The sequence below is a fragment of the Pithys albifrons genome, chromosome 6 (genome assembly GCF_047495875.1).
Source record: "Pithys albifrons albifrons isolate INPA30051 chromosome 6, PitAlb_v1, whole genome shotgun sequence".
NCBI classification, from domain to species: Eukaryota; Metazoa; Chordata; class Aves; order Passeriformes; family Thamnophilidae; genus Pithys; species Pithys albifrons.
The window spans coordinates 24,550,863-24,566,008 of NC_092463.1; the positions used below are offsets into that span (position 1 = coordinate 24,550,863).

A 15,146-nucleotide genomic window follows, 5' to 3' on the forward strand; every position below is an offset into this window, starting at 1 on the left:
GAAGGTCTGTGGCAAGCAGAGGAGAGTGACTAAGGCTGGAGTACCTCACTGTGGGAAGACATGCCCTTGTAGAGACATCCTTTAATGCTGTGTTATTGAATTGCAGTTCCACAGCTGGATTTTGAAACTTCATGGGGAGGGAAAATGGGAGCTCACTCGATGTGAGAAGATGAAGCGGCTCCTCGCTGTGGAAGGACACTGAAAAACATGCCCTTGTCTGGCCAGACAGAGAACCTGCATAGCTTGAGAGCTCTCAGTAGCAGACGTGGTGCTGCCAGGACAGCAACTGTCAACATGGGATTCAAACAGTGCAAGGCCAGTTCTGGATTTTGCTGATGGACACAGAGCATGTCAGAACTCATGGTGTGGGGTTCTGCCAGGAGCAGACACAGCTATGCCATCCTTCTTCCAGCCTCCTTTTGCCTCCCTGGCTCTCATGGGGGAAAGGGGCTGAGCTACTAGGCCAAAGAGAAGATGCTGCCTCATGGGCCTTACAGAAACAATGGTGAGAGGAACCTCCGCTTTGGGGTGCAGTGGTGCGAGGCTAGGACGCAGCCTCCTTTTCTGCCCTACGTGCCTTGTTGGCAGCTCTGTTTGACACACAGCTCTGCAGAACAGATTTCTCTACCTTGTGGCTCTGTTGAGGGTTGTGTTCACCAGCAGGAGCCAAGGGGTGCACTGTAAGGGAAGGAGAATGCTGGCAGAGAAAAAGGGGCATGTCTCTCCTCTCCTTACAACACATGGCTACAGGTGAAAGGAACATTTTTGTATTAAAATCTAGAGCCTGTTTTCAAAGTATTTTTATGGAGAAGAGTCAATATTTGTTAACTGGATGCTGCATATTTCATTCTAGGTTTTGCTTTGGAGGACATGCTTGTATACTGGCAATGGTCTTGGACTAGGCTATGGCTGAAGAGAGCAGAGCAAGGGTAGGAGTAATATACCTATCCAGGGCTGGGCATCCTGCCCTGCTGCTACCTCCACAGCTACTGCAAGGCACAAGGAATCCCAAAGAGGGCTTTTGGCCCTCTGTCTTTAGGGTAGAAAACAGCTTGTCTCCCCTTACTGTTCTGCTTGTGATGAGTCATGTTCTCTCACCTGCCTCACTGTGTGTGTGGAGTCAGGTTTTGAGGGTCTCTGTGTTGTGAAGAGGTCACTCTGAGACTGCAGTGGAGGTGCAGTCTCTGAGCTTTTACTGGCCACCCCTTGCTTAGTGGCAATTCTGGATGTTTCCCTGGTTTTGCAGTGAAGGAGGAGGAGATGGCTGCTGATAAAGCCAAGCTAGTAGCCCTTCTGCGCCTCCACTAGGTGCTTGCGTCCCTCTATGATCAGCTGCACAGCTTCATGGTCATCCAGCATGGTTAGGTCCCCAAGCTCACTGGCCTTGTCCTCCACGATTTTCCGTAGCACCCGACGCATAATCTTTCCGGAGCGTGTCTTGGGCAGCCGGTGTGTGACCTGTGGTGGGGAGGAGGAGAGTTAAGGCTGAGGGAAAGGAGTCAGCCAAGCTGCCACAGGATGTTGAAGCAGCCTGTGTGTGTTACCTGAACATAATCTGGAGTGGCATACTTAGCGATCTTCTTTGAGATGAGGTCCTGCAGCTCGGCAGCAAGAGTCTGCTGTGTGTAGCCACTGTCCTTCTTCAGCACAACAAACACGTAGACTCCTGGCAGAAAGACCACTGCCTGAGGTTACTGAGCACTGTGCACGGCATGCTCCTCAGGACCTGCCTGGACCTAGTTCCAGGAGAGAACCCCTCTGCTGGTATCCTCAGGGGATGCTCTATAGCCAAAGCTGTGAGTGCTTTTGGCCATGATGCTGCTGTTGCCACCTTATACAAAGCCTAGCTGGTCTCATGCAGGTTGTTACGGCTGTGCTGAGATCCTCACTAATATGCTGTATGGTGTGGACACAGCATTGCTGCCGGGGGTTCATGTGACTGTGCCACATTCCATTGCAGTGCCATAGCTCCAGGAAATATGTTTCAGGGGCAGGAAATGAAGCATCTTACCTTCTCCCTTGATCTCATGTGGGTAGCTGATGACGGCAGACTCCGCTACTGCCACATGATGATTCTGGAAGAGAACAGGGCTGGGGTTTGGCTCAGTGCTTTTGGCAGGCTGACTGCCACCTGGGAGCTGGCCTGACCTGACTTGTCTGCTGCAGCCCATAGAGTAATGCGGAGAGATAAGGAAGGGTCTCAGGTGGCTTCTGCCCTTCTTCCTTCTTGCCTCAGTACATCTGCAAACACAAGTCTTTTCTCCCTGCCCCTGATTCCTTTAGAATTGCACCTTGTAGACCCTGTTGTGTGCCTATAGGTTGCTCCACTGGGTCCCACAGTCTGGCTGCTGCTGTGGAAGTTACCCACTTACAGCATCAACCTTATCAGGCTTTGTCCCTCCCTTGCTGCAGAGTCAGAATGGCAGAGGAAAGGGTGGGAGGCCATTCCCACAGGCAGGCTCTGGGTCCAACACTGTTCCCTGCTGCTACAGCAGCAGCGTGTTTATGTCAAGGTATTTCCAAGAGACCTCTCTGAGTACTACCAGTGTGCCCTTGCTGTATCTTTGGGTGACTTTACTCCCACTCACACCTCTTACCACAACATCCTCCACCTCCGCAGTGCCTAGCCGGTGTCCACTGATGTTAATGATATCGTCCAGCCGTCCTATTAGCTGGTAGTAGCCCTCCGTGGTACGATACGCACCATCCCCAGTGAAGAAAAACCCTGCAGTGGCCAGAACCATGTCATGATAATTTGTTGCAGTGAGCATGTGAACTGCTTGCCAACTGTGCTCTCGCCTTGCCCTCTTCTCCTCTCTGTTGGTACCAGGGCTCATGTACTCTGCTCCTTCCTCAACTGCTCAGGGTGAAGGTGCCTGCCTTCCTTGTTAATCTGCGTCTGTTGGTACCTGATCTAATCAGGCTCCTTCCCTCATTCTTCAGTGCACTGTTTAATGCCCAGCCTACCTCATCTCCTCATGCTGGGAACACTTTGCTCCAATGCAGGTGCCTATGGGCTTGCTCCTTCTCTTTGCTTCTCACATTTTCTTGGGCTTGCTCAGTGCCTCGGGGTGAGTGATAGAAGCTGACAGGATTTGCAAGAGATGCACCAAGATGTCTGTCTGTGCTTAAGGGAATTGGGGGCAGGAGGACAAAATCCACTGCCTTAAAACAATGTGTCATCCAATAGGGAAGGTTGATGAGAGAGACCCATTCCCAGGGCGATGCTGTGGTATCAGGTCTGGGGAGATGAAGGGCTTCAGCACTGTGAAGGGTTTATGGAAGAACAAACCAGCAGTACCAGCTCTCCTGAGTCCTGCCTCCATGCAGAAAGCCAGCAGGCAGACACAACCATACCTAACTGATCATGGCTGCAGTGTCCTGCCACCCACTTTCCTTACCTGGATAAGGAGTCAGATAGGTTTCCAGAAATCTCTTGTGGTCATTGTAAATGGTTCGTGCCATACCTGGCCAGGCTTGTGAGATGCAAAGGGCTCCAGAGATGTTGTTTTCCAGAAGGACATTTCCCTGTAAAATAGTTACATTTTAGTAACCATGGCTGAGGGAACTTAGGATGTTTAGTTATTGCGTGTTTTAACAACTCTCAGATGGAAATGTCAGGGAAGGCAGTGAGGAGTGTCCTTTGCTCCCCACTCCAACAGGACAGACTTAGTGTCCTAGCTCCAAACTGCCTACCATGGTGGGATACAAGGCCCCTCCAGGAAGACTGGATGTCCCTGCCCAGCTACCTCACCTTGGAAAGATGTTCCAGGGAGCCCAAGCACAGCCTGTCTTGTCAGGACAGTGCAAACTTTAAAAGCAGCTCAACTTCTGTACTAGTTGGAGGAACAGTTTCACTGTTTTGTCCCTTTCCAGTAAAGAAGGTTGTGGTCCAGCAGATGTGACCAAGAAAACAGGCTTACAGCTCTCCACTCCCATCAGCAACTACACACTGCAAGTGTCTGGGGTAAAGTGGGCTGAGCCAGTGCCTGGCCTGCAGGTTATAAATGTACCTTGTCATCCAAGAGGGCAGGGCTGACCCCAAAAAAGGGTCTCATAGCCATGCCTGGACGGATTTCAGCTCCAGGATTAGAAGGACGGGGTGAGATACAGATGCCTCCTGTTTCTGAAGAAAAAGAAACTCTAATGCTCATCAAAGTCAGGAACAACAGAAAAGCCAAGTAGCACTGCTTGGCCAGCAGCCTTTGCCCTGGCCCCACTGCACAGGCTAGGCCTGGGTTTGTCAGAGAGCTGGGGAAGGTTCTTTGTAGATGGTTGATTGTGCTTATTTAGTTCAGCAGGCATCTGCTGAGATCTACCATCAAATCACCCATGTTTGTCTGGGTTAGCTTTAAAGGCCATTTCTCTCTTTCATGTTTAGGTGCTACTGGGCCCTTACAGCTTATACAAGAGTGTCAGTAACAACTGTTACCACTTGGCCAACAAAGCAGCAGGTCACTCCTAAAGCCTAAGAGAGCAGAAGCTGGAAAGAGGAGTCATGCATCTCACCAGTTTGCCACCATGTGTCCACTACTGGGCATCGTGTCTCACCGACCACGTGGAAGTACCATTCCCATGCCTCCTTGTTGATGGGTTCTCCCACTGCAAGGGGAAAGACAAGGGGGCAGACCTGAAAGATCAGATTAAGGACACAGTTTCCCAGGGGCTGCTTGTGGAGTCACCCCTAAATAGTGCAATCTCCTGACTTTGGGGTCTTGTGTTGCTGCTGTTCATGGGAAGAGGCACAATATGATACCCAAGGTTTTGCTGCTCCAGCCCATGCTGCTGCAGTTACCTGAACCAAGCACTTTGAGAGAAGAACGGTCATACTTCTTCACCCATTCATCACCATATCTCAGGAGCAGGCGGATGGCAGTGGGTGCCCCATAGAACTGGTTAATTCTTAATCTCTCTACTGTTTCCCAGTAGCGCCCTGGAATGGAAACAGGGACAGTAAGCATCCACACAGGTCCTCCCAGCCCAACACCAATACAGAGAAAGAACAGGCGAGAGCAAAGGCTCTCTAGCAGTGCCAGGACCCTCAGCCAAGTTAGTCCCATGCTGGGAAGAACTGAAGCAGTTCAGAAGCAGCAGCTGCGTACCCTTATCCTACACATCATGTAACTGTGTTACCCTGCAAGGAGGGACAGGGAGTAACACCTCCACCCATGGAGAAGCAACAGTGGCTTCCTAAGCAGAGGAAAAGACTCTTCCCCTTGTAGCTTTCTACTGGGCACAGCCCACAGTCTGCTCCTGGGGTAGCAGAGCCATTGCTGCATGTGTCCTGGCATCAAGCTACCTGCAGGTCTCACAGTGTGCTGTGGAATGTTCCAACTCCCCTGAACACCTCACTCACCAGGGTTAGGATGGACAGGAGTGCTCTCAAAAAGGACTGTGGTGCCACCATTGCAGAGGGGGCCATAGACCACATAGGTATGCCCTGTGATCCAGCCAATATCTGCCACACAGCCAAAGATGTCTCTGTCCTGGTAGTCAAACACGTACTGAAAAAGAGAAGAGAGGCAGTGAGGGGTAGCACCTGGGCCTGCCCTCCTGACAAATGGGACAATAGGGAACAGTGTACCTTCTCTCAGCCCTAATGTTATTGCATCCTTCTGTATTCCTACCACCACTGTAGGACACTTTCTTCCTGCAGAGAGGTTTTGAAAACATCAGAAAAAAAAAATTCAGGTGCTTTATGAAGGTGCAGGAGACAGACACTTAAAAACCCCCCGAAAAACCGCAAACCCACAGCCAAATTTGATCTTTTCCAAAGGAAAGAACTGCAACCCTTCCTTCCTTTTGCTGGTGTCTAGAGAAGGCTGATCCAAGTATCCTGTAGCATCAAAACAGAACCTTCTGGGTAAGGATGGTCACTCTGTACTTACATGCCAACATGGAAGAAGAGGAATTGTAGGCAAGGACAAAGTGGTAGAGGACTCTGAAGCTCTCCTAGGCACTGTTGGGTTCCTGGACAGTAAACACTCAGGAAACCCTGAGCTCAGCAAAGGAATCCAGCACAGGAACATTGAGGCAGCAAGCAGAGGGACCATGTGATGTCTTGGCCCAGAGCAGCTCTCAATTGCCCACAAGAATTGGAACCTCTCCACCTCATCTGGATGAGTGCTGTCCTGTGACTGCAGGGAGATGGAGAGCAGAACAAGCTCTTCTTCCCACTGCCCCATTTATTCCTTAGGAGACCCTTGACTGCAAGCCTGGAGTATGAAGGAATGATGAAGTTCTGTGCAGGGCAAAACTGAGTGCTGTCAGTTTGGCAGCAACACATCCAGCTTCTTCAAGCACTCTCCTTCGTTTCATTTACTCAGTGCCAGGAAAGCTTCCTAGGGACCGGTCTCCCACTAGCCCATCACTTCTTGCTTTCTGCTGTGACTTGTGCAGTTTCAGACCTTTCTGTCCCCTCCCGCAGGTCCCTGCTGCAGGCTGCCAGCTGGGGACTCCAGGGCCTCACGTGTTCCAGAATGCTCGTAATGGAAGCTTCCCCTGCTTCCTCTGGCTTTTTTTAAAGGAGTAGCAAGTTATGCTGGCATCAGCCTGCCCCACACATCTGAGGGATCTGAGCCTGCTAGCCCTGTGTCCAGGTTTCCAGTGCTCCTGAGAGCTAACATGGCCACATGCTGCTCACCCTCTACACTGTCATTCTGGAATGGCAGCCCTGGCTCTCACAAACCTACTCTGATGGTCTCAAAAGGGTCATGTATCATGCTGGGCAAAGCTTAGCTCACAGGAAAATCACACTCCTGGCACGGTCCTCAGGAGGTATGGTCTCCAGCACTCGCAGCTAACAGAGAAGACCCAGCCAGTCCTGAGCTTGTTTTGTCACAGGGTGCATAGTCTGAGGCACTACTGGAACTACAATCATGCAGAGGGAGAGCCAGACCCAAAGCTAAAGGTCCATTCAGTTAGGAACTCCTGGTTACATGGAACCCCATATAATGTCATAGGAATATCCTTTGCAACCATTCCTGTGGCCGCATGCATCTCCATGCTGTGCTCAGTGCCCTTTCATCCAGCTCTCTTAGAGTCTGGTTTGGCATGTATTGTGGTTAAAGGCATTCCTCTTCCCAAAGATGACCCACACTCTTCAGTTATAAACCCTTTTTCATCAGGGCACTCCCCAGCTTTTACAGATATTGTCAAATGTACCCCTCCTAAAAACACTGCCTTTGATCTCCCACCTGAATTGGGTAGTTACACTTAGGAAAAGCAAGCCACAATTTTTAGGAGCAAATTGCCTTCTTCCTCCTCATTAAGTAATATGAAATTGCTCTTGTAGGGCTGAGCATCCTACACAGTGGTTGTGTTTAGCATAGGGAAGTGAAAGGAAGAGGAAAGCCAAGGAGGTAGATCAGGATTACATGTTTGAAGGACCCTGCTAAAGAGCACCACCTGTAGAGGCAGATGTGCTCTACTGAGCTGATGCCCTTGCGCTGGTTAAAGATGAGCTTGTAATGTGACAAGGAGTGTCTCTTCCTTGTACTGCTGCCTCTTGAGCACTGTGTGGCTGGGATCCATTACCTTGTGCGTGAGAGCAGCAAACAGCAAGTAACCAGCCTGGGAATGAACCAAGCCTTTTGGTTTGCCAGTACTGCCTGATGTGTAGAGAAGAAACAACATGTCTTCACTGTTCATGACAGCAGGCTCACAGCATGCATCCTCCTTCTTCATCTCCTGCGGGAAAGAGCACAACAGTTCTCTCAGTCTCACAGCCTCCCCTGTGTTTCCCTCACACCTGCTTGTTCACCTCTCCCCCAAGTCTCCTTCCCCTCTGAGCACCTGTGCCACCCTGCTCCCCCCAGACATCCCTGTCTCGGCACCTCTGCTCCCCTTGCTCAGCAGCCTGAACTCCTTTTTGCCTTGCTGAGCTGGCAAATGCTCTCCTCAGCCAGAGTAGACTTGCTGAGTAAGAGACAGCTATTTTTACACTGCCGCTGCTCAGACCAGCACAGTAGTCTTCCATGAAGTCTTTCTAGCACTAATTGCTTGCAGATGTGATGAGCAGAGGCAGAAAGACTACTGTGCAGTTTCAGGAAACCAGCAGAAATGCATGGCAGGGGCTCACCTGTTCAGAAACAGTGCTCCATGCTGGTAGCCTAGCCACCCTGTGTACCATGGATAACAGGCACAGGAGCAACTTCTGTCTGCTTCCTTGGACACAAGTTGCCATCAGCACTCACAGGAAGTGCTAGGTCTACCAGCAGAGCAGTGTGTGACAGCGTAGTGGCAGTCCAAGGCTGGGTTCACAAAGTGGCAGCCCATGTCTGGTGTGTTTCTAGCCTACAGTCCACCCTGCTATGAGCCCTGGCTTGCACCTGACAGTGCAGGGCTAGTAGTGTGGGAAGAGACACCAGCTGCCAACCATGATGGCTCCTAGGACTGTACTGAACTCATGTACAGTTCTGGCTGCCACTGCTGCTATGGGACCATATTCCCAAATTATGTCAATGCTAACCAAACTGTCATGGCCAACCAAAACCCTCTCTCCACCCACTGTCCCTACCCCCAGAGCAAGCACTTTGCCCAGGGGAAAGTGGCTGTAGCACCAGACAGCCTCTCACCTCCTCCAGTGGCACATCTAGGGCTGTCATAGGAACCTTGCTGGTGGTCCTCATGGAAACCAGAACCCGTTTCACTCCAGGGCACTGCTTCACAGCCTGATCCACTGTCTTCTTTAGCTCAATAACCTTGCCACCTCTCAGCCCCTGGTTCACTGTAATGACTGTCTCTGACTGGGCTGCAGAAGACAGAAGTGTCACATAAGCAGCTCTGCCCCTCTCTATGAGCCACAGAGCAGTTTGAATCATAGAATTGACTGGGTTGAAAAAGACCTCCGAGATCATCAAATCCAACCCTTGGTCCAACTCCAGTTCATTTACTAGATCGTGGCACTCAGTGCCACGTCCAATCTCAGTTTAAAAACCTCCAGGGATGGTGAATCCACCACCTCTCTGGGCAGCCCAATCCAATGCCTGATTACTCTCTCTGTAAAGAATTTTTTTCTGATAACAAACTTAAATTTGTCCTGGCAGAGCTTGAACCTGTGCCCCCTTGTCCTATTGCTGAGTGCCTGGGAGAAGAGACCAACCCCTACGTGGCTATAACTTCCCTTCAGGAAGTCATGACCCTTCAGGTCTACCATGGCCATGCATCTCTCTGTCTCTCAGCGCCTGTTACTCATGTCCTTCATTTCGCAAAACCAGCAGATTAGCATCTTGGTTTCCCATTAATTCTGCCTGTATTGCATCTTCTCACAAGAAATGCTATATGTCAGCCCTTTGGTCCCATGGATGAAAGAGAAAAACAGTTCATTCCATGGGGTGGAAGGTATTTAATGAGCTCATGCCATTTCTTGGGTTGCTAATCCCTGCTCCATGGCTATACATCATGTCAGGATAACCTCAGATAGCCCAGGGAATCTTACTCAGAAAACCTTTGCCATCCACACAATCCTGAGAGCCCCAGATGCTGAACCAACAAGCTCAGCACTGTCTCCCAAGAGAAACATGTCACTCTTATCCACTGGCTCTTACCATCCCGGATTCTGTCAGCAAGGGACTCTGCGCTGAACCCAGCGAACACCACAGCATGCACGGCCCCAATGCGGGCACAGGCCAGCATGCTAGCCACTGCCAGGGGGCATGGAGGCATGTAGATTGTCACCCTGTCACCCTGTTTCACCCCTTGCCGTTTCAAGGTGTTTCCCAGCCGGCACGTCAGCTCCAGCAGCTCCCTGCCCAAAGAAGCAATGACACAGTTAGAGACTTTATTGCAGATCTAACCTGTGTGCTTAAAGATGGGTGACCTCAGAGTCACAGGGACATGGTTTATATCCCTGTGCTCCTCACTCTGGAATTCCATGGGAGAGCTGTAAAATTAAGTGGGAAGGAAAGGAGAAGACCGTTTCTAGCATGGGTTGTTATTTGTGAAAAAGAAATAAAGCAGAATGGTTTCTGTACAGCAATGGCCACTGGCAATTCCTCTGGCTCAGCAAGCCCACAACATCTCAGCTGACTTTCCCAATGGCAACCTGCTTATTTCTTACCAACCTGTGCAACTGGCGTGACACACTACACTGCACAGCTGGAGGCTACATGTGAGAAGTTCGATATCTTCCCCCATGAAAACAGGGTCCTGTGCTTTGCTAAAGCTGAGAAGGTCAAGTCCTCCAGACCTTGTGCCCACTGGTAAGAACAACAGCTTTAGGAAAGCAGTGAGCAAAAAGATGCCTCTCCAGAGAAGCATCCCTCCCAGAAACCACAGCTTGGCTGTCAGTGACTCATTTTATGGAAGGGCTCTCCATGCAGGCAGATTGTCAGGGGTGGATGGTCATATTTGTCAAGTGAGGTCTGAAGCCAGAAAGGGCAGAGGGATTTGTTCTGTGTGCAGGCGGATTTAAGTGAATTCTGCAGCAGAAACTCAGAGAGCAGGCAAATTAAGCTGGAAGGTGAGGGGTCCTAGACCAGCCTAGCAAGGCTAGACAGGTAGTTCCCCCAGACAACCAAATTCAGCAGCACTGCTGACATGTAGACGAGCATGGGATTTCTCACCACACATGCAGCTGTAAATCTGCACTGTATTGCGAACCATTTACCTGCAAGTTTACCCTTTCGCTCTGTCCTGGACAGTTGGCGTTTTGCCAGCTCAGCCCAGGACAGACAACAAGGAACCTTGCTGGGAAGGCACACGTGACTTTCCTGTGTTTCTTAACTACAGGCACTGCAGTGCTGCCCCAAGGATCTTTTATCTGCCTCCCCACCTGGGTAGGGATTTCTCAGGGCCCAGAGGATTTAATCAGGAGGTAGGCTGAAGTTTCAGATCAGCACAAGAAAGCCAACAGCCACCATTCTGTTCATCTGTCTGTGTGAAGGGATGCTGCATTCCCTCACTTGACAGACTTCAGAAGATCAACCCTATATAGTATTCATGCATACTGCAATATGCCTCTCATATGCTGAGACATAATTACTGACCTGCATGTCACCCGTACCTCCTCTCCTGGTTCATCCTTCTCCCAGATTAAGGCCACTTTGTCTGGGGCTACATGGACATGACGGTCCAGACAATTCACTGGAATAGAAAATCCAGTCTCATCAACAGACCAATCCTCAGTACACCTTACCTCTCACCTCTTATAAAACCAGCACTGCCAGTTCCATTTTCAGATCGGTCAGGGCTGTATGTGAGTCTTCTCAGCATTAGCTTTGTGCAACCTTTGTGGATACCAGCCAGAAGATCAAAAGCACCATCCCAACCTTGTTACACTCCTCACCACTTCAATACCTACCGATCCCCACTATCAGCTTCCCCCTTAACTGCCTAAAGTCTCTTTGGATTTCACAACCCCAGTGCCCTCAGAGTGCACAGCAAACATTAACTCTACCATCGCTCCAGCCAGCACTGCCTTGCAGCTGCCTCTGGGCTGGAATAGGGCAATGTTTTAGTGGCAGTGCTCCTAAATAGCAAGCAGAGGACAAAACAAAGATCTACACAGGAAAGCTGCAGGGTGCATTTGTTCAAGATGGAAGAGAGCCAGGGAAAAGGCAGAGTGTCCCTGGCTTTCCAGGGACCTCCTAAGCTGAGGCTTTGGCTGTAGTTCTTCCAAGGAAAGTTTCCTACATTGCTGGCAGCTGCAGTTTCCTCAGAAGCCTTGTTCCACTCTGTGTCCCAGTTTGCATCCCAAAATGCTTTTTAATCCTGACCACTTGTATTTTTCCAGATGATAAAGAAATGCACATAAAAGGAGGAAGAGTAAGATCTCAAATCCTAAAGGCAAATAACTGCTGCTTTCCTTCCAAAATGAACTACAAGACACGATCTTCTGAGAGGTTTGTCTCTTATTTTGAACACTGAGACCAACAGCACTGTGAGCAGGACACTGTCCCCAGCTCCTGTATCTTCCTCTGGTAGCTCCCCTAAGGCAGTAGCCTCAATCCACAGAATAGCCTCCCACAACAGTGGGGACTTCCAATATGGCTCATTCCTCTTGTATTTTGCTTTCTGCAGGTACATCCTGCCTTCAGTGGGCGGGAATGACTTAGTGCAACCCTGCCTGCTGAATGCACAGTGGTCAGTGCTGTTGCCTGGGTGCTGCAGAACAGAGCCACTGTGCTGCTGTGGGATCCACAGAGGCTGAGAGGGAGCAGCCCGGCTACCAGCACACTCTAAGCCAGCTGCAGCCCCTCCAGGGAGACCCAGCTGCTCCCTTAGGACCAGTCACAACTTTACAGCCACTGCAGGACCTACTTTTGGGGATTGCCCTCTCTCCAAACCTTTTACTGTGTGCTCCGATATGCTCCCAGGACATAAAACCACCGACACACACTTGGTGGGATCCCATGTCCACATCTCTCCTTACCTGTTACATTCAGCTGCCCGCCCAGGAACCAGGAGACCCTGCCCTGGTGCAGGTCGCAGTCCTGGACAGAGTGGAAGGGGGTGATCCAGGTGATTCGGCTCCTTCCTAGTGCTCCCCAGAAGGCATCCCCCTGATCCACTGACACCTTGTACAAGTCTTGGTAGTTCTTGGCTCTAGGGAAGACAATGGCTTCGGGCATGTAGGCCGTGAGGGGCCCGTGGCTCCAGGCTCGGGCCACCACCAACCCAAGGGAGCATCTGGGAACCTGAGAAAGAGCTTTGGAGCAGCATGTCCTGGCCAGCAGCCTGGCCATCACCACAGAGTACCTGCCTCTCACCAAGGAGATGAGAGCCTGGAGCCCTTGCAGCTGCTCAAGACATCTGGTCTGGGCAAAACCCAGGTCCTGTGGAAGCTGGGCCTATGTGGTCCTGGTCTGACTGGACACAAAGCAGCCCTTTGCCAGAGGGAGCCTAGGCACCCTTTCTCCCCTGACTTGCTTCTCTCCTCCTCTCTTCCAGAGCACTATGGGAAAATAGAAATTCAATCGCTTTAAGGGAGGCAAAAGGGGTGGGCTGTAGAAATACTTGACTGAAAATAACCTTCATGCTAATTTGAGTCCTGACAGCTGCTCTTGAACAAGAGCCAGGTTCAGCATGTGCCTGGACTCCCCTCAGGGGCCAGGGTGCCTGGGCCAGGCTCCAACAGTCTGCTTCTGCTCCTGCTCTCCTGTGGCTGCAGTGCATCCCCAGACTCCTCTGCTTCATCTCCACCCACCTCCTTCACACCTCCCTCTACTCACCCCCATCCCCTCACTCCCCACAGCATCTCTGCTGCAGCCCTCCAGTCCTCTGTTGGCCACAAAGGCAGCTTAGGGTAGATCACCTATAAAAGTTAGCTCCTCCTCCATGCTAATTGTGAGTGACAGGACCATACCCTTCCCAGGATTAAGGCCAGTTTTCTGCAGAGTTAGGCTGTGTTATCTGTGATGGGCCAGTGAAGTCTGTCATATGGTTGTCAGCTGCAGGAGGGGGATATTTTATCCTATTCCACCTCACTGCTGTACAGCTTTCAGACCTGTCCCCTTCAACAAGCTGGGCTGGGCTGCCTCTTCCAAAACACTACAGACTGGCTGTACTACCAAGAGGAGCACTCAATAAAGCCATGGTGTGGCAAAGGGGGTTGGTTTAGCATTGAAACGCTGCAGGCCATCTTCTCATGCTGAGACCTCCCAGCACCCTCTGCAGCAGAGGAAAGCTTCTTCCCTGCCTTCAAATAGCTTTTTTTTTCTGCTGTCCTTTCCTTCATGCCCTACATAGGTAGCTTTCTTTAAGATAGAGTTTGGAGGCTTCCTTAATATCACTGACCAGGTTCACCTCCTTTCCTACAGGGCACAAGGGTAAGGCAGAAAAAGGCTTCTCTGCAAGTAGGGCTGTTCTCAGCCAGGCAGCCTCATCGTTCCACAAGTCTCTTATTTACTATGCATGCCTGCTCTGCTTCAGCATTTTTCCCCTCCCTGTAAGACATTAGTTTTTTCCATCAGATCATCCCCAGATGCCCTTAGCAGGGCATGCAAGTCTCAATTCCTTATCTGGTAACTCAGAACAGGCCGTAACTTCTCTCAAATCAGAGCTCACCTTGCTGGAAATCTTGTTGGTGCTCTTCCTTCTCAACCAGTTCCCCTGCACTTGCAGCATCTGGCTGTTGCCTCAGCTCCTCAGGGCCCCCTGCAGCCTGCTCCTGGTAGAGGGGCTGAGGCTGCCTGAAGGTCTGTCTGGTGCTCTAACACCAGGGCATATGTGATATGGGATGACCCAAAGCACCAAGGCTGTTCTGGATGCTGAAGTCTCTTGTTCTCTGACCAACTGTATACCGTAACTTCTATTCCATGTACAAGCACACTCATTTCAAAGGTAAAGCAGCACGCAAGTCCTGTCTCTCCATGCCTGGGTGAGGAGGAAGGTGCAGATCTCTTAGTGTGCCAGTTTGGATCTCCCACCCCTCTCTGGTTACAGCCTGACATCCAACCCCCTCTCAGCTTTGGCTGAAATCACCCTCCTTGAACACTGGTGACTGGACTCACACACAGTATTCCTGTTTAGTTTTATTCTTGTTCATAACTTTACAGAAAATGGCACATAAATCACAGATGCTGGATGACTAGAAGTTCTTACAGCTCCATATCTCAAACACCTCAATACTGAATTCTTTTCTCACTGTATATACATTATTTACACTCCATGGACTATCATCTAACACGTCAAACGACCAGGCGACAAAGACGAACAGGGGTTGGATGAATGGGCTGAACCTTTGACAGAACTCTGGGGAAAGGGTGCTCACAGCTGAAAGCAGGACAGAAAGGGACACCTGTTAAGTCACTGTCCTACAGCTTCTGGAGGGGGAACGGTGCCTTACTGGGATGCGAAGGTGATGGTACCATGGAGGGGGTTTGGCTGTCTGGGTCTGCACGTGCTGATACACGTTACGGGGTGTATCAGGTTGGATATGCATGGCTGTCATTCCCTTTAACACTCAGAGGGTGAGCTGGACAAATTTAATTCAATAAATACATTAAGGTGGATGTTTTTGTCTTGCCTGCAATAATGTATTCAGTAAATAATTTCACTGTTCAGCCCCTCTGCGGGGATGCAGGGCTTTGGCATTTGAGGCAGAGTCAGACTCAACTGTTCAGACCTGCAGGAGACAGTGACATGGGCTGGGGTCACCTTGGAGTGCCAGGTGGACCAGGGTGTTGTGCCTGTGGGCTAAACCT

General features: G+C 50.6%; 2 protein-coding genes across 5 annotated transcripts in view; one reads left to right on the forward strand and one right to left on the reverse strand.

Annotated features, from left to right (window-relative positions):
- Positions 1 to 14,911, forward strand: part of ABCD4 (ATP binding cassette subfamily D member 4) — a 29,667-nt gene extending 14,756 nt beyond the window's left edge. For 3 of the 4 annotated variants that reach the window (XM_071557855.1, XM_071557853.1, XM_071557854.1), the window contains one exon: positions 107 to 798. In XM_071557855.1, coding sequence (XP_071413956.1) covers positions 107 to 202 — 96 coding nt within the window. In that variant the 3' untranslated portion in view covers positions 203 to 798. Of the gene's footprint in view, positions 1 to 106; positions 799 to 4,381 lie in introns of those variants that run through there. The other variant, XM_071557851.1, reaches the window with a different exon arrangement.
- Positions 683 to 12,875, reverse strand: LOC139672994 (acetyl-coenzyme A synthetase 2-like, mitochondrial). The gene is made up of 14 exons (XM_071557858.1): positions 12,374 to 12,875; positions 10,989 to 11,085; positions 9,549 to 9,748; positions 8,577 to 8,752; positions 7,537 to 7,689; positions 5,357 to 5,504; positions 4,796 to 4,933; positions 4,510 to 4,602; positions 4,014 to 4,126; positions 3,402 to 3,528; positions 2,598 to 2,725; positions 2,012 to 2,075; positions 1,545 to 1,666; positions 683 to 1,458 (listed from the first exon to the last, which is right to left on the reverse strand). The coding sequence occupies exons 1-14, from the start codon at positions 12,684 to 12,686 to the stop codon at positions 1,282 to 1,284; spliced, it is 2,049 nt and encodes a 682-aa protein (XP_071413959.1). The 5' UTR covers positions 12,687 to 12,875; the 3' UTR covers positions 683 to 1,281.
- Positions 14,912 to 15,146: the final 235 nt, after the last annotated feature.